General features: G+C 38.7%; 2 protein-coding genes across 5 annotated transcripts in view; both read left to right on the forward strand.

Annotated features, from left to right (window-relative positions):
* The window catches only part of CCDC88C (coiled-coil domain containing 88C), a 494,884-nt gene that overhangs the window by 322,674 nt on the left and 145,077 nt on the right, over positions 1 to 27,133 (forward strand). The window lies entirely within an intron of this gene.
* The window catches only part of RPS6KA5 (ribosomal protein S6 kinase A5), a 145,565-nt gene that overhangs the window by 72,012 nt on the left and 46,420 nt on the right, over positions 1 to 27,133 (forward strand). For 3 of the 4 annotated variants that reach the window (XM_060181197.1, XM_007526833.3, XM_060181196.1), the window contains 3 exons: positions 1,521 to 1,739; positions 16,867 to 16,982; positions 19,961 to 20,068. In XM_060181197.1, coding sequence (XP_060037180.1) covers positions 1,583 to 1,739; positions 16,867 to 16,982; positions 19,961 to 20,068 — 381 coding nt within the window. In that variant the 5' untranslated portion in view covers positions 1,521 to 1,582. Of the gene's footprint in view, positions 1 to 1,520; positions 1,740 to 16,866; positions 16,983 to 19,960; positions 20,069 to 27,133 lie in introns of those variants that run through there. The other variant, XM_060181199.1, reaches the window with a different exon arrangement.

Below are 27,133 nucleotides of genomic sequence, written 5' to 3' on the forward strand. Positions count from 1 at the left end.
CTACTGTGCTACCGCCTGCCCCCCACATTTTTCTTTTAATATATATTAAAATATTAATATATATTAATATATATGTGTTAACACCAGAGAGACAAGGAGAGAGAGAATCAGAGCATCACTCTGGCACATGTGATGCTGGAGATTGAACTCAAGACCTCATGCTCTAGAGTCCAGCACTATCCATGGTGCCACCTCTCAGCTCACTATACTTTATTTATTTTTATTATTAGTGATTTAATATACATTTACCCAGGGCCCATGTTATTTTCATTCATATTTGGCACAGGAGCCTGTATAATGAAATTTACTTTTTTTTTTTTAAGGTAACAAATCTGATTTATCCCAAGTATATAAACAAAACTCTGGGCATGATTCTATAAAACTGGATGCCTCTCACATTTCCTTTATTCACAGAACACAGATCATCAGTGCAAAAGAAGAAAAACACCAAGTAGGAAGACAGTGAAAAAAAGAAAAAAGAACTGCTAACTAAAGTTATAGTTGTATATTTGTGTATAACTATTAAAAGGATATTTACATTTTTTAAAAGGGAAGAGAATTTATATATTTATATTTATATGGGAATTTATGCCTTGTCAGAATGAGTTGGGGACCTAACTTCTTCCCTTACAGTGTCTCTGCCTCCTCTCCTCCTCCCTGTCCTCCATCTCTTCCTGCTCTCTTATTTTCCTAGGGAAATAAATGTAGACAGCCTTCTCTGTCCAGCCAAGCACAGTACCGTTAGGACCCCAATACCTCCTCCAGAGTGAGTGGCACCACACATGGCATTTGTTCAGCAGAGCCCCTACTTAGAGAAAATGTGGCAAAATTGACCTACTGAGCTGTGACTTACTGCCTTAGATGCCAATGGCCTTCTGTCAATATTGATTGTAACTTGGGCCTCTTACTGTCTGTTAAAGCTGAGGTTCTCTTGTTTATCAGTTTATGTTCTTTTAGACTATTTTTTTTTAAATACAGAAGGCTACTTGACATACTTGATTTATGTACAGGTGAGATCTTATTAAAAACTTTTCACTTGTTTACATTAATAGCAAAATGTGGAGGTGGGGCTTCTCTGATGTCTAAAATGTTCTAGTTGTTCCAGATTTAGCTTGTAGTTAACTGACCATGATAGCAGCTAGTTTCCTATAGCTAAAAACACTGAGGAGATACAGAACTTGGTATACTCTTGTAATCTTATAATCCTGTAAGTCATCATCAAATCACCAATAGTGTTTAAAAGACTATTGAGGAGAGACTAATAGTAGAAAAGTGAAAGCAAGAATTTATTTTTGTTAGCAGAGGTTAGATATGTAAATATCTAGCTGAGGGTTAGACCTGAAATTATATTTGCCATCAATTGAAGAAATCTGTCAAAGAATTATTTGTAACAGTACTGAGGGTATTTTTTTTCATTCAAAGAGTTTTTGCATGTATATGCATTGTAACTTTTACTTCTAAGAAACACCATATGTCTTGTGATGTTTTTCATTCTTTTACTATTATCTTCTCATTTTCAGCTTATGGAAAAGTGTTTCTGGTTCGTAAAATAAGTGGCCATGATACTGGAAAGCTGTATGCCATGAAAGTTTTGAAAAAGGCAACAATAGTTCAGAAGGGCAAAACCACAGAGCATGCTCGGACCGAACGCCAAGTCCTGGAGCACATTAGGCAGTCGCCATTTTTGGTGACACTGCACTATGCTTTCCAGACAGAAACCAGACTTCATCTCATCTTAGGTAAGTGTCAGTGTTATCAGAGTTTTTATGAAACTTTCCTTGAGTGTTCAGTTACCGTGAACTCCAAGGGCCGTAGACTTCAGTGTTATAAGAAATGGACAGTTTTGACTTTCATCACTCTTTATGGCTGTGTTTGGTTTGAACATCATGAAATACTCTGGATTTGGGACCTCCCAACATGAAGAAATATACATCCTTCTGCTCAACACTCCTTTTTCAGGTTTAAACATGGGAAACACTAGGAGTGCTTCCATTCAAGTGTGAGGAGCTGAGCAGTGAAGTAAGGCCACAGCTTGTGCTCCAGTTGTTCTCAGGAATTTATAGACTTGAGCTGACAAAGTGCTATTTATGGAAGTCAGTAATTGGGGAAAAACACTTTAAAAAGAAAGAAAAATTCTATTTATAAAGATGTTTTGTTTTTCTAGGGAAATTCCTGCTTATAATGGAGATTCCCACTACTCCATCAAGCCCTTGATCACTCCCCTAGCTGTTTCCTGATCCTTTCCTTTCCCAAATAGATCTGGGCACTGTCTGTGGGAATATCTTCTGTGCAGATTGCCAGATCACTTCACAGAAAAGATACACCATTTTCTGTTCCTATCAGAAGTAGATGCGAATTCTTCTAGCACTGTACTCTGCCATCCTTTAATGATGCATGTTATAATTTTGCTTCCATTCCATGACAGTTTATGTGATGTGTCATGGTAATACATAACTATTGTCAAGATTAAATGTAGAGCCCTGTAGCCGTTTCTTGAGTGCCTCCATCAGGCTAGGGCTGTGTTGGTGGTGTACATACAGCACTCACCCTCACAAAAATGCTGCCCAAGTCCCCTCATAGTCAATGCCAAAATTTAGCAATTACATTGAATACTCTTTATTTTAAAAATTATGCTTTTAATAGTCATACCTAAAATTACATTCACGTTTTTTGTTGTGTGTTTGTTGCTGTGACTTCACATATATGCACAGTTCCACCCCTGCCAGGTCAACTTTTTCATTCTTTCTGTTTGAAAGAAGAGAGGAATAGAGAGGAGAGACACACAGCCTTTCCCATGCTATACATTCACTTTTTGAGTCATGATCCAGCTTTTTAAAAAAAATTTGTTTTCATATAAGGTGGAGAGAGGGAGAGAGTGAGGGAGATAACTTGAGATCCAGAGCTCCACTCCTGTGTCTGCAAAACTTGGGGTAGAACCAGGAGCTTTGAGCATGTAAGTCCTACACCACTCCCCCCTTTACACCTAGATTAACTTTGGAATGCTTGATGTGAGCAATCCTAAATTTCTTATGCTTTTATAGAACAGTTTTTCCTGTCCTGTCAGAGTTCCATCAACATCATCATCCACCTGTTTGGCATCACTTGCTTTTCTGTTTGCCTTTTGTGCATATGTACGCAACTATATGTCATTTATTCCTTTTTATATTATGTATTACTTTATTAGGAGGAGATAATGACTTACAAGACAGTTGTCACGAGTACAGATTCCTTCATACTTGCATTCTGTATTCTCACCCAGTTGATTGACTAAAGAATAAAGTCCTGCTTTAGACTTTTGGAAAAGCTTTAGTCTTTAAGTCTAATAACAGCTATAGGAGTGCACAAAATGGAATTATATTAAATATATCCAAATGAAAAGGAGACAGAAGGTATGTTTTCTAAATGTTCTGCCTCATTTCTCATTATTCTGATTAGCAGAGAAATGCAAATCAAGACAAGATGCCACTTTACACCCGACTATAGAGATGGTGAAGATCCTTTTACAACACTTATTTTTTTCCTAAAAGTTAAAATGATCTATTGGCTATTTTGACATTTAACACTTGATAACTAACACTTCATATCAACTGCTCTATTGTAAATTGCAAAATAACTGATTTTTTCCCTGAATGTACCATTTTTTCTATAAAGGTTTCTTTGTGTCATCCCTGTAATTTTTGGTTTCCCTGAGGTATATCTAATAGAGAAACAAGACTCCTCCCCTCTATCAGTATTCAAAGGTAAAGAATTAGCTATGTGGAACTGTATTTCAGTAAGGAAGTAAGGAACTAGCTCAAATGATGCAGTGTTTCCCTGATGTTAACTAGTCCTAGTCAGAGGCAGGCTGTGTTTCCCTGATGTTAACTAGTCCTAATCAGAGGCAGGCTGTGTTTCCCTGATGTTAACTAGTCCTAGTCAGAGGCAGGCTGTGTTTCCTGATGTTAACTAGTCCTAGTCAGAGGCAGGCTGTGTTTCCCTGATGTTAACTAGTCCTAGTCAGAGGCAGGCTGTGTTTCCCTGATGCTAACTAGTCCTAGTCAGAGGCAGGCTGTGTTTCCCTGATGTTAACTAGTCCTAGTCAGAGGCAGGCTGTGTTTCCCTGATGTTAACTAGTCCTAGTCAGAGGCAGGCTGTGTTTCCCTGATGTTAACTAGTCCTAGTCAGAGGCAGGCTGTGTTTCCCTGATGTTAACTAGTCCTAGTCAGAGGCAGGCTGTGTTTCCCTGATGTTAACTAGTCCTAGTCAGAGGCAGGCTGTGTTTCCCTGATGTTAACTAGTCCTAGTCAGAGGCAGGCTGTGTTTCCCTGATGTTAACTAGTCCTAGTCAGAGGCAGGCTGTGTTTCCCTGATGTTAACTAGTCCTAGTCAGAGGCAGGCTGTGTTTCCCTGATGTTAACTAGTCCTAGTCAGAGGCAGGCTGTGTTTCCCTGATGTTAACTAGTCCTAGTCAGAGGCAGGCTGTGTTTCCCTGATGTTAACTAGTCCTAGTCAGAGGCAGGCTGTGTTTCCCTGATATTAACTAGTCCTAGTCAGAGGCAGGCTGCTCCATGGAGTTTTCTTTTTTTTTTCTTTTACTTTAAACAGTGTTTCCTAGAGATGTTTACTTCAATTCATAAAGACCTTCCTTGCTCTGCTTTTATTCCTGCATAGTATTCCATTCCACAGTATATGTAACCAGTTTTTTTTTTTGTTCTTGATTTAATTATGATTGACAAGACAAGTCCATTGGATAAGAGGGGTACAATACCACACAGTTCCCACCACCAGAGTTCTGTATCCCATCTTCATTGAAAGCTTTCCTATTCTTTATCCCTCTGGTGGGAGTATAGATCCAGGGTCATTATGGGGAGCAGAAGGTGTACGGTCTGGCTTCTGTAATTGCTTCTCCACTGGACATGGGCATTGATTGGCAGGTCAATCCATACTCCCAGCCTGTTTCTGTCTTTCCCTAGTGGGGCAGGGCTCTAGGAGGTAGGGTTCCAGGACACATTGGTGAAGTTGTCTGCCCAGGGAAGTCAGGTTGGTGTCATGGTAGCATCTGCAACTTGGTGGTTGAAAAGCATTAAGATAGAAAGCAGAACAAATTGTTTAATAATCAGGAACCCAAAGGTAAGATCATAGCAGATGAGATTTCAGGTCTCCATCTTAGAGAAAGCTAGGGAATCTATTTTAGGTATATTCCAGGGGTCCATGACTTTCCCTTGGGTTGTTTCTTATGTTACTCCTTTGATGCTTCAGGGTATGAGTTGCACATATGTTGTTTCCCACTTGCATAGGAAAAAAAAAAAAAACTGTAGGCTGGATTCCTGGAAAAGAGATTGCTGGAATTATATTTTTGCCGTCTCTAATGTTGCAATACCTCTCACAGGAGTTGTGCCATTTTATACTCCCACCAATGTTGTACTAGTGTCCTTGTTCCTCCACAGAGCATATTGTCAAACTTCCAGATATTTCCGTCTGTAGATAAGAACTGATGGTGTCTCAGTATAGAGTTAATCTGCATTTTTCTTCTGACTCAGGCTGGCCATGTTTAATACATTTAAAGGTGTTTTTTTTTCTCCTCTCAATACCTTTTAGTAAAAAATTCCAAATTTACACTGGCTTGAAGTGTTTCCTGTGTTAAATTTACATACATATAAATCTACTCACAGTTGTTTCTGAACTCTGTTGACTCATGTGCCATTTCCCTACTTTGATAGTTTTGCAAAGTTTTATAGTATATTTTGATACATGACCGAACTAATCCCTCTCTCATTGCTGTTTCTCAGAGCTTTCAGGGAGATGTTCATCATATGCTTATTTTTCAATATGAACTTTGTAAGATAACTGGTTTACAGCACTCTGTGTTTTATGAGTACATTTTCACTCTACTTCAGATGTGTGTTACAACACCACATCCATCACCAAAGTCCTCATCTCACAGTCCACTGTACCCTGTCCTGTACTCTGCCGTCACCCACCCAGTGGCACCTCCATTTAGCTGTCAGAATACAAGGGTTCTCATTTTGTTTTGTCTGTCTGTCTACTCTGTTCCTTATATCCCACATATACATGGAATTAAGCTATAATTGTCTTTCACTTTATGACTTACTTCAATCAGCATGATTTTTTTCAAATTCTACTTATGTTGTTGCAGATGCCAATCTTCCACCATTTCTTTAACACCTGAATCTGATTTCACTGTGTGTACATATTTTAGCTACTCAGTGCCTTTTTTTTTTTTACCCAGTTTTTCCTTGATGGGCATCTAAGTGGTGCCATATCTTGCCTATTATGAATAGCTGTGTGAACTTTAGGATTAAATTATATAGGAGGGCTGTTTTCAATCTAAAAAAATTAATTTCAGAAGAATCAGCCATTTTTTTCTTTTAAAATTGATTTTTTTAATTGAGGAAATGTTTTATAAGACAATTATTCTCTCAAAGATACAACTTTACATCTCACAAAAGTACATACTAGTTCACCTTATCTACCACCAAAATGTTCTTTTCATTTAGTGCAGGGCATTGGATGCTCTTCCCTCTCCTACCCCCTTCTCCTGTGCCCTTAGTCACCTCGAATCTGCAGGCATAAGCCAAAAATCCAGTTCTGTACACATTCTTTTTTTAATTTTTAAAAATTGATTTAATAATGATCAACAAGTTTGTTGGATAAGAAGGGTGCATTTCCACATATGGGTTTGCACAAAACTAAAAAACTTTTTTTGGGGAGGGCAGATGTTTAGCTCTACTATAGGGGTTTGGGGATAGGGACACAGACCTTTGGTGGAGGGAATGGTGTTAATATACACTCTGATTAATTTACAGCCTTATAGACCACTATTTAATCAATATTAGAGGGGAAAAATAGATTTGACTATCTCAAACTTTTTGATGCATAGACCCTAGTTCTGAGTATATATTCTTTCAATCTAAGCACTTAAGGTTTCAATTTGGTAATCTGATTAAATTTTCAGTGGGCTTAAGTTGTTACTACATTTCTTTTTTTAAAAAATATTTTTATTTATTACTGGATAGAGACAGACAGAAATTGAGAGGGGAGGGGAGATAGAGAGGGAGAGAGACAGAGAGATACCTGCAGCCCTGCTTCTCCACTCACAAAGCTTTCTCCCTGCATGTGGGGACCAGGGGCTTGAATCTGGGTCCTTGAGCACTGTAATGTGAGCATTTAACCAGCTGCCCCCACCACCTGGCCCCTTGTTAATACATTTCTAATAATGACTTTTTTAAAAATATTAAGTCACCTATAATCTTAGACCAGGGAGACCAGAAGCAACTGGTCAGTATTTACAGTTATTTGTAATAACATTAAAGGACATAAATCATGGTAAGGTCTTATATGGTACACTAAATCCTAATCATGGGATTTTCAAAGTAAACCAAATTTCCAAGTAACTTGGTTGTAACAATAAGAATCAATATTAAAGATTTTCTGGAGTGTTTCTTTTTTCCATCCTGTATTTCTTGTTAAGTAATCTGATACTGTTGTATGTGATACTGTTGTATGTGATATGTTGTATGATACTCAACCACAGTATCTGACAGCTAATGACTATAGCAGCTTACAGGTTAATAACATAGCCTGCTGCTATCAGCATTTCCTTACCTTCCTGCATTATTTGCATTCTGCCCTGTTCCTCCTCAGCCAGCCTCCTGCAGTTTACATGCCATTAGTTAATGGGATTTCTCTGCCCCCCTGTTCTGCTGATGGAGTTGTGCATGGAGATTTACACTCATGCTTGCTGTTAAGATGTTTGGTGGCAGACAGCATCAGATTGAGAGTGCCAGCAGGCTCCACTTAGATTCACGGTTCCTGGAAATTTCCTGGTGGGGTGTGCTCTTGGGAATGAAATTTGTGCCACTGGTGCTGGCTTTTCTGAGTGATGTGATTATTATAGTTTTAGTATTATCTTTCCAGAATCTTAACCTTTGACATTCATCAGAGTATTTGTATCAGAAATGAGTGCATATATGTGTGTTTTCTACAATGTGCTTTGTTATCCGTAATCTCCTTCTGTTCCTATGACCCTCCAAATCAGGATACAACATTTCATCCGTACAACACATTTTTTTTTTTAAATTTCAGGCCTTAAGGTCTCTTTTTCCATAGTCAATAGTAAGCAGACAGGCATGGCAGAGTTCAAATTAAACCTTTCTCTCTCTCTCTCTCTCTTTTTTCTCCCCCCTTTTGTTGCCCTTATTGTTTTTATTGTTGTTGCAGTTGTTGTTGTTATTGATGTCGTCATTGTTGGATAGGACAGAGAGACATGGAGAGAGGAGGGGAAGACAGAGGGGGAGAGAAAGACAGACACCTGCAGACCTGCTTCACCGCCTGTGAAGCGACTCCCCTGCATGTGGTGAACCGGGGGCTCGAACCGTGATCCTTACGCCGGTCCTTGCGCTTTGCACCACGTGTTTTTAACCCGCTGCACTACCGCCCAACAACCCCGAGAGGATGAGTCTGGGTTCACAGTAAGTCAAGTCAGATGTGAAGATGTCTTAAGCAGCTGAAACTGTTCTCCACCAACTAGTAATGTGTGTTGTGTCCTTCCCCATTAAAGTGAATTTATGCCCTGCCTTCTCTTTTTTTAAAGCTGTGTCTGTTTTCATGAGAGACACACCAGCTCTGGCATATGGTGGCACCAGATATTGAACTCGACACTTCTGGGCCATGCAAGTCTGTGCATTCTCACCCCAGCCCTTGTTTCATGTTTGTAAATCTCTAGTATCATCAAGTTTCTGTAATGACAGTGATAGATAATAATGTAGACAGGAGAGGTTGTCACAAACACTTGTAAGTTGTTGAAAACCTAGGTTTTTGTTTTGCAGTGGAAATAAATAGCATATATTCGAAAGTAATAATTTTGACTTTGTATACATACCAGTTGCACCTAATACATGATAACATTCTGTCCATACAATAAAAAAACAAGTTTGACCTAAATCAAGGGAACAGTATTCTTTGTAATGTCTAATTAGTAGTGAAATAATAGGTGTGATTGTGAGCAAGTCAGCTGGTTACAAGCATGATCTGCAAGTGACTGGTGTCTGCCACCAGCCTTTCCTGTACAACAAAGCACCCCCCAAGTTCAGTGGCCTACCATAGCCATTAGTGTTGGGAACGCTCAGTTTGAGCTGGACCCACTAGGGTGATCTTTGGGCTTATTTCACTTTGTACTTGTTGAGATACTCTTTCTGTTTACAAAGTGTCAGGAGGGTTAAGTATCCATTGACTTCAGATTAATAATTGGTTCTACCAGGGAAGTGGAAGTTATATTTTGAAAGTGAAAGAAGCCTACAGCAGCAGTCATGTCAAACTTAGAATTTTCAACATAAATGAATAAGTTTGTGTTGTTTAAAGCCACAAAGTCTGTCGTTTTCGAAGGGTTAGGTTGTTTTCTCCGGGCTGGCTTCACGGGCGGGTAACAGACGACCAGGGACTCATAGTTGAGCTGTAGGCAGTATCTCTTTATTCATGCAGGACTCAGCACAATCTAAGCCGAGCTAAGCTAAACTCAAGGTAAAGTACTCTAAAACTCACAATGCTGTCTTTATATATACTTGCCAAGTAGGGTGGAAACAGGGTGTGACATAGAGAGGGTGGAGAGAAAAGTGACTGGTGACAGAGTGTGACAAGGAGAGGATCAGGGTGTGACAAGGAGGTGGGGTGGAGCAAAAACATATCATGAAACAGTGGGGATTGAACCAATGCACTGGAGGGAGGTGCTTGTTAACAGCGGTTATATAAATAGAATGAAGTGGTTATGTAAATAGAATAGTGTTAAGCAGGGGGGATTTAAACCAAATGAAACAGAAGGGGTCTCATGCATACCAACAAAAGTCTTTGGTCATTTGTTGGAATCAGTCAAATTAAGGAGCATGGTTGACACACGGAGACCAGCCTTTTAAGCAGTTTTTCCAGGAAAGAAAAGAGAAGAAAGGACATGTGGAATTAGAGAGGATGACGGTGTTTTTCAAATGGGAGAGATTTTGTGTTTCTTTTTTCATGTTCATATTATTTGTGGGATGTTGTTTTTGTGCTCCTTAGAGACATAGCATCAGACTGCTTCATCTGACACTCCCAGCTACCATTGAGAAAGAGGCTTAAAAGCAAGTCAGCTGCACCTGAATAAAAACCACATATCTGCAGTTCTAAAACCAGAGTATTGTACACAGAATATCAATTATATAAGAAATTTTCCTTTTGTCTTAATGCTGATTACAACTAATTAGCTCCAAGTCATACTTGGGGAAAAATGTCTGTTAGGCATTTCTAAGCCTGGAAATGATGCTGGCATTGAGAGAATAGGTAAGTCAGGACAGCATAAACTCAAATTTGATTTTTTTAAAAAAGATTTATTTATGAAAGAGCAGAAGGAAGAGAGAGAGAGAGAGAACCAGAGCATCATTTTAGCATATAAGTCTGGGGATGAAACCTAGGACCTCCTACCTAAGAATCCAGTACTTTTATCTGCTGCAACTCTTCCCAAGTTACTTGGATTTATTTGACATTTTTTTTAATTATTGCAATTAAGCGTGGCAGTGTTTTTTTTTTTAATTCTATAAAATTCCATTGCTGTGTGCAAATAATAGCCGTAGCTAATAGTTAGCATTTAATATGCACTTACACTGTCTCTGGCCCTGGATTTGCCCTTGTTAGCTCAATTAATCCTCATGAAAGTCATATGTGGGAGTTGAAATTACTTACATTCATCAGTTATAGATACAGAATGTGAGTCATTGCATTCATAAACAGGACTGTTTATTAAATGTAAAAAATGAGATGAGATAGTTTCATCTAACAAAGAAGTTCCTTTTCATTTAATCAAGGAGCCAGTAGTTTATGTAGGCATCCTTCTATGGACTGGTAAATCACAGCATAGTTAAAAGTTTATGAGCCACCTTTGGAAGAATCACATGATAAAATGTGCCTCACAGCTTCTGAGAACACTTATCAGATCTATTTTCATGTTTATTTATAATGGTTGTCTTGCAGGTGGACTATTGGTGGTTCTCTTCCGTTCTTATGAACAGAAGAAATCGTAACTTCACTGAAAATATATTAAGTCCAGTGACTGAAAACTCTCGGATTTTCTTTCGTTTTTCTATATCTTACCAGTTTCTGTGTCTTGGAAATGCATATTTGATTAGTACATATCAAAGATAATAGCAACAGTTGCCAATTTTTTAAAGTGTTTTTTAATCTTGATTTATTACTGATAGAGGCAGAAAAATTGAGAGGGAAGGGGAGAGACAGAGAGAGGGAGAGGGAGAGGGAGAGGGAGAGGGAGAGGGAGCGAGAGCGGGAGAGACCTGCAGCCCTGCTTCACCACTTGTGAACCTTTCCCCCTGCAGGTGGGGACCAGGGGCATCAACCTAGGTCCTTGTGCACTGTTCTTCTAGCGTTTGCCCTTGTGCACTGTAATATGAGCACTTAACCAGATATGCCACTAATCGGCCTCCCAGCTGAGAATTTTTTTAAGGCATTCGTTCTCCTTGTTAGTGAGTGATTTAGATGATGATTACTTTTTGGAGGAAATGTAATTGGTAATGTTTATCAAAACTTAATATAATTGGTAATGTTTATCAAAACTTAATATAATTGGTAATGTTTATAAAAACTTAATATAATTGGTAATGTTTATAAAAGCTTAATATATTTAAATATATTTCAGCACAGCAATCCAGTTTTAGGAGTCCTATTTGGCCCTACCCAAGTGAGCAAAGTGCATATTTAAGGATGTTCTTAAGTCATTATTTTCTTGTTAGTTCTGTGGTGGAACACTTGCGTTGCATATATGAGGCCCTCGGTTTGATATCTAGCACTCCCCCAAATTTCTTAGGATAGGTGCCTCCCCAATACCTACTTTTCACTACTATGAAATTTCTGAACCTTCTAAAACTTCATTATGAAAAATGAGTAAGACTTGCAAATTTCATGTCAAATACAGAATTATTCACTCTAAGTCATTTAAATATTGAAAGAACAGAACAGTTATTTGTTTGTTTGTTTAAAGACAGAGACCACAGCACCAAACCTTTCTTCATTGTAGTGATGGCTGGGTCAGGATGGTTATTCTTGAAGCTAAGTGCCCATCGAGCCTGCTTTTAAGTAAGCAGCAGTAAAACCCTGCTGGTTGGGGAGCAGGTAGGTTCTAATATATATATATACAATCTCTGTGTTTGAAAACATAAGTAAAAATAAATAAAATCTCCGTGTTTGGAGTCAAACTGTCCATGTTCACAATCCTTGGCTTCCCAGTTACAGGCTATACACTCTGAATGATTTATTTTTCTCTCCCTGAGCTTCATTCACTATTGCTATCTCCCTGGAGATACACTGCTATTAGGATAGCACCTATCAGTGTAGCAACAAGGGCAACAAAAGGGGGAAAAAAAATGGCCTCCAGGAGCGGTGGATTCATGGTGCAGGCACCGAGCCCAGCAATAACCCTGGAGGAAAAAAAAATTTATTTATTTATTTATTTATTCCCTTTTGTTGCCCTTGTTGTTTTCTTGCTGTAGTTACTGTTGTTATTGGTGTCATTGTTGTTGGATAGGACAGAGAGAAATGGAGAGACGAGGGGAAGACAGAAAAGGGGAGAGAAAGACAGACACCTGCAGTCCTGCTTCACCGCTTATGAAGCGACTCCCCTGCAGGTGGGGAGCTGGGGGCTAGAACCCGGATCCTTACATTGGTCCTTGTGCTTAGCGCCACCAACGCTTAACCCGCTGTGCTACTGCTTGACTCCCCTCCATTACACCTTTTTAATAATTAGCTTTGTGTTCAAGTATAATTAAAAACCTTTTGCAAATGCAGAAGCTTTAGAAGAAAATGTTCGTTGCTGACTTATGCTCTGTAAACCCATTGTTGGGGCCGGGTGGGGGCGTACCTGGTTGAGCGCACGTGTTGCAATATGCAAGGACCCACGTTCAAGCCCCCGGTCCCTACCTGCAGGGGGAAAGCTTTGTGAGTGGTAAAGCAGGGTTGTAGATGTCTTTCTGTCTCTTTCCCTCTCTATCTCTCTCTTCCACTCAATTTCTGACTGTCTCTATTCAATAAATAAAGAAAGATAATAAAAAATTTTAAAAACCCATTGTAAAAGCAAGCAGTTATTAACATTCTCTCATTTGGTTGTATGTGATTCCTTGGAATTTAAAGTTAAGTGAGCAAGATAATACAAGAAATTGTGAGCTCATGAAGCTTTTACTTTGTTCTTTTATGAAGTTGCAGTAAACTTGACAAGTAAATATATTTCAGATACATGCTTTTCACTGTTTTCAAAGATACATAAATTCTTTAATAACATGAACAGGCCCATCACAGCTAATGAAATTGAAACATTTATCAAAAATCTCCCCAAAAATAAAAGTCCTGGACCAGATGGTTTTACAAATGAATTCTGCGAAACATTCAAAGAAGAACTAATACCTCTACTTTTAAAAGTCTTCCAGAAGATTGAAGACACTGGAATACTCCCTGGCAGCTTCTATGAAGCCAACATCACTCTGATACCAAAAGCACACAGGGACACAACCAAAAAAGAAAACTACAGGCCAATATCTCTGATGAACATAGATGCTAAAATATTGAACAAAATTCTAGCCAACCGGATACAGCAGTATATTGAAAAGATTGTTCATCATGACCAAGTGGGGTTTATCCCAGGCATGCAAGGTTGGGTTAATATACATAAATCAATCAATGTGATCCACCACATCAACAAAAGCAAGACCAAAAACCACATGGTCATATCAATAGATGCAGAGAAAGCCTTTGACAAAATCCAATATCCCTTTATGATCAAGACACTACAAAAAATGGGAATAGATGGAAAATTCCTGAAGATAGTGGAGTCTATATATAGCAAACCTATAGCCAACATCATACTCAATGGTGAAAAACTAGAAGCATTTCCCCTCAGATCAGGTACTAGACAGGGCTGTCCACTATCACCATTACTATTGAACATAGTGTTGGAAGTTCTTGCCATAGCAATCAGGCAGGAGCAAGGAATTAAAGGGATACAGATTGGAAGAGAAGAAGTCAAACTCTCCCTATTTGCAGATGACATGATAGTATACACAGAAAAACCTAAGGAATCCAGCAAGAAGCTTTTGGAAATCATCAGGCAATACAGTAAGGTGTCAGGCTATAAAATTAACATTCAAAAGTCAGTGGCATTCCTCTATGCAAACACTAAGTTTAGAAGAAATTGAAATCCAGAAATCAATTCCTTTTACTATAGCAAGAAAAACAATAAAATATCTAGGAGTAAACCTAACCAAAGAAGTGAAAGACTTGTATACTGAAAATTATGAGTCACTACTCAAGGAAATTGAAAAAGACACAAAGAAGTGGAAAGATATTCTATGTTCATGAGCTGGAAGAATTAACATCATCAAAATGAATATACTACCCAGAGCCATCTACAAATTAAATACTATCCCCATCAAGATCCCAACCACATTTTTTAGGAGAATAGAACAAATGCTACAAATGTTTATCTGGAACCAGAAAAGACCTAGAATTGCCAAAACAATCTTGAGAAAAAAAAAACAGAACTGGAGGCATCACACTCCCAGATCTCAAATTGTATTATAGGGCCATTGTCATCAAAACTGCTTGGTACTGGAACATGAATAGACACAGTGACCAGTGGAATAGAACTGAGAGCCCAGAAGTGAGCCCCCACACCTATAGGCATCTAATCTTTGACAAAGGGGCCCAGGCTGTTAAATGGGGAAAGCAGAGTCTCTTCAACAAATGGTGTTGGAAAGAATGGGTTGAAACATGCAGAAGAATGAAACTGAACCACTGTATTTCACCAGATACAAAAGTAAATTCCAAGTGGATCAAGGACTTGGATGTTAGACCACAAACTATCAGATACTTAGAGGAAAATATTGGCAGAACTCTTTTCTGCATAAATTTTAAAGACATCTTCAATGAAACAAATCCAATTACAAAGAAGACTAAGGCAAGTATAAACCTATGGGACTACATCAAATTAAAAAGCTTCTTCACAGCAAAAGAAACCACTACCCAAACCAAGAGACCCCTCACAGAATGGAAGAAGATCTTTACATGCCATACATCAGACAAGAGTTTAATAACCAACATATATAAAGAACTTTCTAAACTCAACAAGACAACAAATAACCTCATCCAAAAATGGGGAGAGGACATGGACATAATATTCACCACAGAAGAGATCCCAAAGGCCAAGAAACACATGAAAAAAATGCTCCAAGTCTCTGATTGTCAGAGAAATGGAAATAAAGACAATAATGAGATACCACTTCACTCCTGTGAGAATGTCATACATCAGAAAAGGTAACAGCAGCAAATGCTGGAGAGGGTGTGTGTGGGGTCAAAGGAACCCTCCTGCACTGCTGGTGGGAATGTAAATTGGTCCAACCTCTGTGGAGAACAGTCTGGAGAACTCTCAGAAGGCTAGAAATGGACCTGCCCTATGATCCTGCAATTCCTCTCCTGGGGATACTAAGGAACCGAACACATCCATCCAAAAAGATCTGTGTACACTTGTAATAGCCAAAACCTGGCAGCAACCCAGGTGTCCAACAACAGATGAGTGGCTGAGCAAGTTGTGGTATATATACACAATGGAATACTACTCAGCTGTAAAAAATGGTGACTTCACCGTTTTCAGCCGATCTTGGATGGACCTTGAAAAATTCACATTAAGTGAAATAAGTCAGAAACAGAAGGATGAATATGGGATGATCTCACTCTCAGGCAGAAGTTGAAAAACAAGATCAGAAAAGAAAACACAAGTAGAACCTGTAATGGAATTGGTATATCACACCAAAGTTAAAGACTCGGGTGGGTGGGTGGGTGGAGAGAATACAGGTCCAAGAAGGATGACAGAGGGCCTGGTGGGGGTTGTATTGTTATATGGGAAACTGGGGAAGGTTATGCATGTACAAACTACTGTATTTACTGTTGAATGTAAAACATTAATTCCCCAATAAAGAAATTAAAAAAAAATTCTTTAAGCTTCATCTATAACTATTTCTTTGGTGTTCATTGTTTCTCACATGCAAATATGTGGTTCATTTCTGATGACATTACCAGTGTATCAGTGAGTGTCTTTAGAGCTGGTTATGAATACCATGATGTTGTTTGTTATTATTATTATTCATCTCCCTTGTTTATTTCTCACTGTAACCTTCTTGCCTCTTATTTCATCATTCTCCTTGAGATAATGTAGAGCAGATTGAAAGGGAAATGGGAAGCTTCTAGCTTCAGGTATTTTGGTTGGACCATGTGATGATTTTACTGAGAGTCTGTGTGAAACAGTAAGTCAGTACCTGCTGCCCAGTAGACATTTTTCGAAGACTGCGTATATAATTTTGGAAAATAGGAAATCAACTTAAAAGTAGTCACTGGCAACTGTTAGAAAGGAATTCTGGGAATTCACTTTATGTTCTATTTTGTTCATATTAATTAACATTGTGGCTCATTTTTTAATTCCCATAGCAAATTAAGTATTGTATGGAGGTGGCGGAAGTTTCTGATATACTGTATCCTGGAAAATATATTTAAATACATGCATATTTCATGTAATATTTTAATGGCAATACTCTATGCAGTTTCATTTGATGGTATTTTAGAGCAGCTGTTGTTTTATGAAACTATAGCACTATGTATTTAGTAATCTATATCAAATGGCATAAGTACTATATACTAAGAATTGTACAAGAATATATTGTACAAAATTATATTTTAATTGCACAGTATTGTACAAAAATATATCAAAGTGGTTATAGTCAATGTGATTTTAAAAATGCTTCCTTTAGTTTATGAATATAAGTCAAAGAAAGAAATATATTTCATTTTTAGATTATATAAACGGTGGAGAGCTTTTTACTCATCTTTCTCAAAGAGAACGTTTTACAGAGCAAGAGGTGCAGATCTATGTTGGTGAGATTGTACTTGCCCTCGAACACCTGCACAAGGTAAGACACTTAAACTTTGGCCCTTTTGCTTTTTGAAACTTCACTGAGGATTAGAGGAGCTGAGAGAATTAATGTTTATACATTTCATTGTCTTGTAGGCAGTTGTGAAGTCATGTTCACACACAGTTGCAAATGTTCTCAATTCCATAGTTCTCTGTTTAAAACTCTACTTAATTTTTATAGTTCTTGTAATAAAGATCCCAAGTGTAGAACTCTGGTGACTGTGCTTTGTTCATGGAAGTTTTAGCGCTTACTACAAAGTATTATTAAAATACAAAATTATCTTAAGATGAAACCCAAATCACAATAGATATATATTTTCTTTATTGTAGTACCTAGTCTGTACAACTTCAGGGGTGTATTCCCTGATCAGGCTGGAGGGTATGAGTTATTCAAAAGAAACACCTGCCCTGCATGTGCTTCCCAGTGACCCACACTCTGGCTCCCTCACCATTTGTTTTGTGCCTGAGACACACACTTGCTCCATCCCCTATCTTCCTCCTCAATGTGGTTTATTTCTGTGATACTGTTTGAACTCTGTAAGATTTGCTTAACCATTTAAAAATTATTAATCTTGGTCCAAGAAATGTTGACTTAAATTGTTTTATTCACTTAATGAGGAGGTACTATGGAAGAAACAGTTATTATATGAACTAGGCTTATGTGTATTCTCTCAGAAATAGAAACTAGAAATATACATATATATTATTTTCTAAATTTCTTTATTGGGGAATTAATGTTTTACATTCTACAGTAAATACAATAGCTTGTACATGCATAACATTTCTCAGTTTTCCATATAACAATACAACCCCCACTAGGTCCTCTGTCATCCTTTTTGGACCTGTATACTCCCCTCACCCATCCACCCCATAAGGAGACCAGTGTGACTGGAGTCACTAGACTAGGAAGGTACAGGTGCATCTTAAAGCCATTGTTCTTCTCTGGCCAGTGTTCAGATCCCACACTAGGTTATAGATAAAAGTAAAAGAGATGATTATGGAGCATAGAAAAGAATGGAGAGAAATGAAGAAGGATGATTTTTTTTAAAGAAAGGGTTGGAATCCCAAGATGGAGGCAATGGATGGGACTGTCAGAGAAGATTAAAAAAAAAAAAAAAAGGAGGCATCAAGAAAGGAGTAGAGCCACTGTGAGACAGAAACAGAAGTGGGCAAATGGAAAGAGAAGGAGTTCAACCTAGGAATTCTATATAAGAAAGAAAAAAGGGGGGGGCATGAAGAGAACCCAGAGAGGAGTAGCTTGCAAGTAGGGGGCAGAGCTGAGGTGACAGGCACAAAAATTTCCTGTCCTTTGGTACATGTATTAGCATAATGACAAGCTTTATGCCTTTTATTATTTTTGTGGCATTTAAAGTAGTCAGGAGTTCATATATAAATGAATCAAATTGAGTCCAAGAGGCTGCAAAGACCACTGAGTCTTATATTAGTGATATTAGGTGTATTTATTTATGATATAAAAAGTGATGGTAGAAATCATTTTAAATTCCGGTATAAAAACAAACAACATTGTGGTCTTGGGAGATGGTTCAGTAGAGAAAAACAAACAACATACAAAGTTCCAACAGCTAATCAAACAATGTATCTTTTATTTTGTATGAAAACTGTAATCTTGTTTACTAGAGGAAGTTCATGAGCAAATATTATTAAAAAGGGTAATCAGAAATTATATTAAGTATCAGAAATCAGATATCGAGAACCTGGTTAATGCCAGGTGTGAATATGATTAGTAATGGAATACAAGTGAAGAAAGCAGGCCATATCTCTGCTAAATTCCTCTTAACCTGCTGTCCTTCCAAAATAAATACAGTGAAGTATCACAAAAATCTAGAATTCAGTCACAAGATAGCTACTAGATTCTCTTAAGAGAGAAAAATGGAAAATTTCTCAGAAGTGACAAGATGAAGAAAATAGTAAATGACTTATACCTAAGATCATTTTAAAGAGACTGTGTAAAAAATACTACTGATTACTAGATGTTCGTAATGCTTCAAGCCAGATACCTGTCTATTCAGTATGACTGTAGATATCCTTTCTCTTTCTTGTAGAATACTGAAATTCAGAGAGGAAACCTGCATTGTGTTTTTCTTTGTGCCACTACTTATATCAATTTTAAGAGATTGTTAAGATTCTACTTTTCCATTTACTTTCTGTTGAAGAAAGCAATGTATCTAAGTTTAAAGGCATTTAATTTCGGTGGACATCATGAAACCTAGAATTTACATATATCAGGAGCTTCTTATGTGACTTGGGTAGACTTACTTATGTTACATACCTAGAGCTTTCTTTTGAAACTTACCTATGTTACAAACAAAAGGAATACATATTAAATTTTGTTGAATATTTTACTTTGCTTATTTATGATTAATGATCAAGTGAAGTCTAAAATTAACCTATAATCTGTAACAGACTTCTATCAAGTACCCTTTTTGACATAATGTTCTAACTTACTTGATAAATTCAAAGGTGAAAAACTGTTTTAGTGCATAACTATAGAAAGGCAAACAGGAAAATCTAGACAATCTCAGTTATTTTCAGTTAAGTGCAACATAAATATGCAGGTGTGCAAAGTAAAACCAATTAAAAAAACAAAGTGTGAGTGATTGGTTAGAATGGCCTTCTGAAACCACTAGGAATTCAGGGACGCTTAACAAAACACATCTGGAATGAAGGTGAAATGCATCAAGAAGAATAAATACAGGAAGAAACAGTAATCAGTGTGTCTGCTTCAGCAGGAGTGGACCCTCATTACACAGAGAACTATGGGAGAGACCAAGGGGATCCCCAGATGAGCCTGACCTGACAGTATTTGACCTGTTGGGTGGCTAAGAGCCACCATAACAACCTGAGCAATAGAATGCTTGTTCTTGGTTTGTCTTTTAAGGTAGATAAGACTTCCCTGATTAATTTTTTTTTTTTTGAAATTGCCATTTTAAAATGTACATTTGTTTGTTTTCACAGTTGGGGATTATATACCGTGACATTAAGCTTGAGAACATTATGCTTGACTCTAATGGCCATGTGGTGCTGACAGATTTTGGTCTCAGTAAGGAGTTTGTAGCTGATGGAGTGAGTATTACATGCTAATTTGAAGTTAGTAATAACAGAATGTAAATAATGATATAAGTCTTATCAGTCGCTATCAACTAAGCACGTACTGAAACATGTGCACTGTAGATTTCTGTGCAAGTTTGCTCAGAGGAACATTTTGACATGACTGAAAAGTTAGTTTACAATTGCCATGTGAAAGGCATAAATCAAATTACCATGGAACCCTCCTGTTAGAATTACAATGAATCTTCCTTCCTCCCTTTCTGTCTCTCTTTCTTCCACCTCCCCTGGCCTTTGCACCTACATGATTCATGATCCCACCACTCCCAGCAGACTCTTTAAGATATAGAGAGGTAGAGAGAAAAGGAGAGACACTACCCCACCAGTTGTGCACGATACTCCTAAGCGTTGCTAGGGACTGGAGCTCAGGTCCTGCACAAGACAAAGTATACGCCCTAATGGATGAGCTATCTCCAGGGCAGGAATCTTTGATGAATATATTAGAATTTCCTGACTTAGAGAAAAAAAATTTTTTTCTGCACAAAATCTTTAGATAAAAAAAACTTTTGAGCTTTTCAAAGAGTTATAGCTTACATGATAGCTACTAAAGAATTACAAAATAAAATATGTATAGTTTAAATTGTAGTTTCAAAGTAAGAGTTGCTGTAATAGCCCTTTGAGTTCACATAGCAAGAATGACAAAAATCTAGTGAACATAATTCTTTAACATTTTTGCCGAGTTATGCTTGGTATGAACGAAAATGTAACAGCAGCAAATGTGAAGATTTTAAATATCTAGAACTTTGAATCTTCAGGGTTGAATTGAACTTGTTTAATATTAGAGTTGCATTTAATGAGATTTAAAATTGTTTCTTCTAGTTTGGTATTTTTACAAATTGTAATTGTGTAATAAAATTGTGTAGTAAAAAATTATACTATTACATGGCTACTCAGATAACTAAGTAAATCTGAATGTCAGTTAATCTGTCCAAGACAGTATTTTTAATAGATTTATTTTTAATTTTTTATTAATGATTTAACTGGTTTACAAGATTATAAGGGTACAGGGGGTTAGTTCCATACCACATCCACCACTAAATTTTGTCTCTCTACCCCTTCACCCCCATGACAGACACTACATAGTTCATCTGGTAGTTACCGTGACAGTATTGTGATAGATTATAGAATCACAGCAAATTGTTAGAAGTAAAGGTCTTTGTTTTTATAAAATACATCATTCTTGGGTTACTAATTAGGTATATCTGGTTCTGATTACTTTCTGCAATATTGCCAAAGCAGTCAGGTAAGTGAGATAAGTGCTGAAATGATACAAAGTAAGTCTCTTTTTTATCATATTTATAGTTATTGAAGTCATTCCCCAATAAATATTTATTGGACATACTGTTATGCTAGGTACTCGGTAATAACAACAAGGAATAAGTTGGAAATTGTTTCCACCTTCATGAAATTGATTATTATATCAATTGTTTGTGTGTATGTATGTTTTATTTATTATTTTTTTCTCTATTGGGGGGATTAGCGGTTTATAGTTGACAGTAAAATATAGTCGTTTGTACATGTGTAGCATTTCTCAGTTTGCCACTTAATAATTCAACCCCCTCTAGGTCGTCCTCTACCATCATGTTCCACGACTTAAACTCTTCCTCTCCAAACCCCAGAGTCTTTCAGTTTGGTGCAGTATACTAAACCCAGTTCAAGTTCAGCTTTGTGTTTTCTTGTTTTTCAAGTTCTATTATTATTATTAGTTATTTAATCAACGGACTGTGGGAGAAGAGGGGCACAATTCATACAGTTCCTACCACCAGAGTGCCATATTCCATCCTCTCCATCGGAAGATTCCTTATTCTTTTTTTTTTTTTTTTTTGCCTTCAGGGTTATCACTGGGGCTCAGTGCCTGCACTACCAATCCACTGCTCCTGGAGGCCATTTTTCCCTTTTGTTGCCCTTGTTGTTTATCATTGTTATTATTGTTGTTGTTATTATTGCTGTCATTGTTGGATAGGACAGAGACAAATGGAGAGAGGAGGGAAAGACTGAGAGGGGGAGAGAAAGACCTGCAGACCTACTTCATCTCGACCCCCCTGCAGGTGGAGAGCCGGGGGCTCGAACCAGGATCCTAACGCTGGCCCTTGCGGTTTGTGCCATGTGCGCTTAACCTGCTGTGCTACTGCCTGGCCCCCTCCTTTTTTTTTTTTTAGGTTCCCTATTCTTTATCCCTCTGGGAGTATGGACCAAAGATCTCTGTGGGGTGCAGAAGGTGGGAGATTTGACTTCTGTAATTGCTTCTCTGCTAGACATGGGTGTTGACAGGTTAATCCACATTCCCAGCCTGTCTCTATCTTAACTTTTTAAAATTTTTTTCCAAAGAAAAATCTTAGTTATAAAGTAGGAGAATTTTTGAGGCATTAACTTCAAATTTAACTGTTAAAAAATTATTTTATTTTATTTATTTATTAATGAGAAGGATAGGAGGAGAGAAAAAAAGAGCAGACATCACTCTGGTACATGTGCTGCCGGGGATTGAATTTAGGATCTCATGCTTGAGAGCCCAACACTTAATCCACTGCGCCTCCTCCTGGACCACACAAATTTAACTTTTTCTTCTCTGTAAAAAAATCTCAGTAGTGGACCAGCAACATAGCTCACTTCTCTCTGTCTGTATATATATCTGAAGAAATCAACTTTGAGTGGTGAAACCCTGGCAATCACACACACACACACACGCACGCACGCACGCACGCACGCACGCACACACACGAATTAGTGGCAAGTTTATGGCAGAAAAAATACATTTTTTTTGTGGTCCAGGAGGTGGCAAAGTGGATAAAGCATTGGATTCTCAACCATGAGGTCCTGGGTTCGATCCCTGGCAGCACATGTACCAGAGTGATAGCTGGTTATTTCTCTTCTCCTATCTTTCTCATGAATAAATAAATAAATTCTTTAAAAAGAAGAAGTGCAAAGCACAAGGACCGGCGTAAGGATCCCGGTTCAAGCCCCCGGTTGCCCACCTGCAGGGGAGTCACTTCACAAGCAGTGAAGCAGGTCTGCAGGTGTCTTTCTTTCTGTCCTTCTCTCTGTCTTCCCCTCCTCTCTCCATTTCTCTCTGTCCTGTCCAACAGCAATGACATCAATAACTGCAACAATTTTAAACAACAAGGGCAACAAAAGGGAAAATAAATAAATATTTTTAAAAATTTTTAAAAAAGAAAAAATACTTACAGCTTTTCACTGTTGCTCCCCCACTAATTGCGCTGCAGGTAAAAGTTTAGAAATAAAATAAGCATGTGCTCTCATGAAAAGAGGGATATGAAAGCCAGAGTTTGGAAGGTGGAAAGCAGACATACTCATTGTAACCTGTTTACATTCCTGAAATGGCTGAGAGGCCCCAAAGCAGCTAACTTACACTTCATACACCCAGAAAGACTTAGAAACTGAGGGCACCCTCTAATCTTAATTTATTTACAGGTATTCCGGGAGTTGGGCAGTAGCGCAGCGGGTTAAGTGCAGGTGCAAGGACCAGCGTAAGGATCCCGGTTCGAGCCCCGGGCTCCCCACCTGCAGGGGAATCACTTCACAGGTGGTGAAGCAGGTCTACAGGTGTCTATCTTTCTCTCCCCCCTCTGTCTTCCCTCCTCTCTCCATTTCTCTCTGTCCTATCCAACAACGATGACATCAATAACAATAATAGTAATGACTACAACAATAAAACAAGGGCAACAAAAGGGAATAAATATATAAATATTTTAAAAATTATTTACAGGTATTCTTCCAAATGGGAGTATAGGGCATGTGGGCATAATAGCATGATGTCTTTATATAGTAAACAAACAAACAAAAAACAGAGAGCCAAGGGCTGGTGGCACACCCATTTGAACTCATGCATTACTATGCTCTAGGAGCCTAATTCAAGTCCCTGCTCCCTGTCTGTAGGAGGAATGCTTCACAAGTGGTAAAACAAGTCTGCAAGTGTCTACCTTTCTCTCCCCTTACCTCCATTCCCTTCTCAATTTTTCTGTGTCCCGTCAAATAAAATAGAAAGGAAAGGGTTTGAAAAGTGGCCACCAGGGGCAGTGGGTTCATAGTGTGGCACTGAGCCCCAGTGATAACTATTGTAAGGAAAGAAAAACAAAACCAGGGAGTCTTAGCTCCCAGCTCCCAGCTCCCCTGTTCACATAGGCATCAGTCTTCCTAGTTCCTGTGGCTTCTTTCTGCCTCTTGACTCTGGAAACAGAGGCTTTAGAGGATTTCTTACTGAGAATTGGAGAGCCAAAATGACAGGTGCTGCCAGTTGGTGGTAGTGCCAGCCAGGTGACCCAGCCAGGTCACCCTGCAGAGCTTCCTGTGACTTGACAAACCTAACCTGTCCCACAGAAGCATGTCAGTGGTTATGTAACAATTTTTCTTTTTTCAATCTGGAGAATATGTTTCATGATAGTTGGTTTCTTTTATGTGTTTAAAGCTTTTTAAGTGGGATTGCATAGTTGTCACTTTAGAGTGTCCCATAAAGCTTATAAAGTGGACCCCTGTGTCACTTCAGGAGCTAGACTTAATCTGTTATCACAGAAATAAAAAGATTATAAAGAGGAGTCTATGAGCATCCACACCCTGCCAGCGGTCCCTGGCATGTTTAGGAGCCCTTGAGTAGAGAGGTTGGATAATCACCTTTTCCTCTCTTTGTGGAACTGTCCTACATTTGCTCTGCCTGCCACTCCCTCAGTACTTGTTGCAAGCTTTCTGTGTCCTAGACATCAGATGAGGTTCTGGTCGTACAACAGTGGAGAGTCCCTTAATGAGTCTCCTATTTATAGGCACATGTGGCTGGCTGATCATTTGCCAACAGGCAGAAACAGACTTTGGCCCTGGGAGCAGCAGCACATCTTAGAATTCAAAACCAAAATAATCAAGAAGGGAACATTGATGAGTGGCTCAAATTCACCAGAAGCACTGTGAGACTGCATCAGCTAGGTCATTCCATGAGAACAAACTTTGTGCTTCTGGTAGTTGAGTCAAAAGTGTTTCCTTGAGGGGAGCAAGGGAGTCTTCAAGATCAGAATTTCTGAGTGCTTATTTGTTTAGGCATAACGTTGAAACACTGGGGTTTAGTCTAAAGTGAAATAACCTTTTTGATATTTCATAGATTTCCTTTTTTTTCTTTTTGTCTCCAGGCTTACCACTGGGGCTTGCTGCCTGCTCCTGGCTGCCACTTTTTTTTTTTCTTTTTCATTTTATTGCATAGGACAGAGAGAAATTGAGAGGGAAGGGGAAGAGAAAGAAAGACACCTGCAGACCTGCTTCACTATTTGTGAAGTGATCCCCCTGCAGGTGGGTAGCTGGGTGGTGTGACTGGGATCTTTGCACTGGTCTGTACTTTTTGTTTTGTGCACTTAACCTGCTACACCACTTCCTAACCCTCATAGATTTCCTTATTATACACTGAACACAACCTAACTGCTCTTAACATAGTTGTGCCACTCAGCTGTGCATTGTTAAGCTTTATTGTTTCTTTTCTTTTCTCCCTCAAATTACCAGCTCATTTCCTAGAGGTCATATTGTCATGCTAGACTTCAGGTTTAACTCCTGGTTCCAGTAGGAAACTCCCTAAACTTGATCTAATGGTTCCTTGCTCTTGACTCCTCTCAACACCTGCTTCGTATTTGTCTAAATAACTTTACATCAAACATCTTTTTTGATAAGCCAGCATGCCGTTCTAGTTTCATGTGCCACTCCAAGTCACTTTTATTAAAATGTCTTCTTCCTCGGAATGTGCTTCCTCTCCATCTCTAGTCTTTCAACCCTCTTCCTCTTGGGCCCTTTCTGTCATCACTTAGTCATACCTAGTCTTCTTTCTCTTCTCTCTCAAGGTTTTAGAAATGAAGGGAAGGAGGAGAGGAAGAAAAAAGGAAGGACTAATAAACAAATAGGTTCTTCTTCTAGCGTTTGCCCTTCTTCCGTAGCCAGTCAACAGCGTCAGGTTGAGCCTGATGTCAAGTTTCGAGACCTCCTTTGAATCTGGAGAGGTGGCAGTCGTTGACTATGTGGGTCATAGTCTGTCTGGAGCCGCAGGGGCAGTTCGGGTCGTCTCTGGCTCCCCAGCGATGGAACATAGCGGCGCACCGGCCATGGCCTGTTCGATACCCATTGAGGAGGGCCCGATCATAACGTGCCAGGTCAAAGCCGGGTTGACGCTTGCAGGGGTCTGCGATGAGGTGTTCATTCTTGACCTCAGCTGGCTGCCAGCTCTGTTTCCAAGAGTCTGGAACAGAGAAGTTCAGCGTAGGCGTAGGGGACCAGATTGGGTGACGAGACGTCAAGCGTTGGACAGGGTGGGCGAAGATCTCCGCGTATATTGGCAGGTCCGGTCGAGTGTAGACGTGGGAAATGAACTTAGAACAAATAGGCAAAATAAAGCCTCAGATCCATAGTCCCTTTTCATGACTCTCCTGTTGTCCTCTGTCACTGGTTATATACACACTCTTCACTTACTCATCACTCCTTCCTCTGTTCTACTTGGGTTTACACCTCTCCCAGTGGAACAAAAGATTAAACACCTTTGTTTCTAAGGTGACTCAGATCTCTCTTCCGACACTTTGTAGTCCTCATCTTAAACTAGAAATCGCCTCTCTCATTGGCTTCTGTGACAACAGACTCCCCTGGTTTCCTTTCTTTCTCTCTCACTCTTGGAGGCCCTTCCTCTTCTATCCAGTTATTCTGTCTCAAGTACTTTGCTCTTTCTAGGCTGTAACTTCTCTATGCTGGTGATGAACAAATGCCTGTGACCAGTCCTGACCTTTCTTCTGGCCTCTGGGTCCAAACATACATGCAGTGTATCTCCACATGACAGCAATCCTCAGTGTTCCTCAGACTAAACTTATCTTTCCCACCCAGATCTTCTCTCTCTGGATATTGCAGTTTCATGTTTTATAAATTCTGTCCTCACTTGGCCTGAGAACTGTATTTCTGTTAAATTTCCAGAAACTTACCATATATTATCTCAGAGGCTCTGCTCTTGAAATAATGTACATAGTCATTAATTTAATAATTTGACAGTAGTGCCTGCCA

This window comes from Erinaceus europaeus, chromosome 22 (genome assembly GCF_950295315.1).
Source record: "Erinaceus europaeus chromosome 22, mEriEur2.1, whole genome shotgun sequence".
Classification (NCBI taxonomy): Eukaryota; Metazoa; Chordata; class Mammalia; order Eulipotyphla; family Erinaceidae; genus Erinaceus; species Erinaceus europaeus.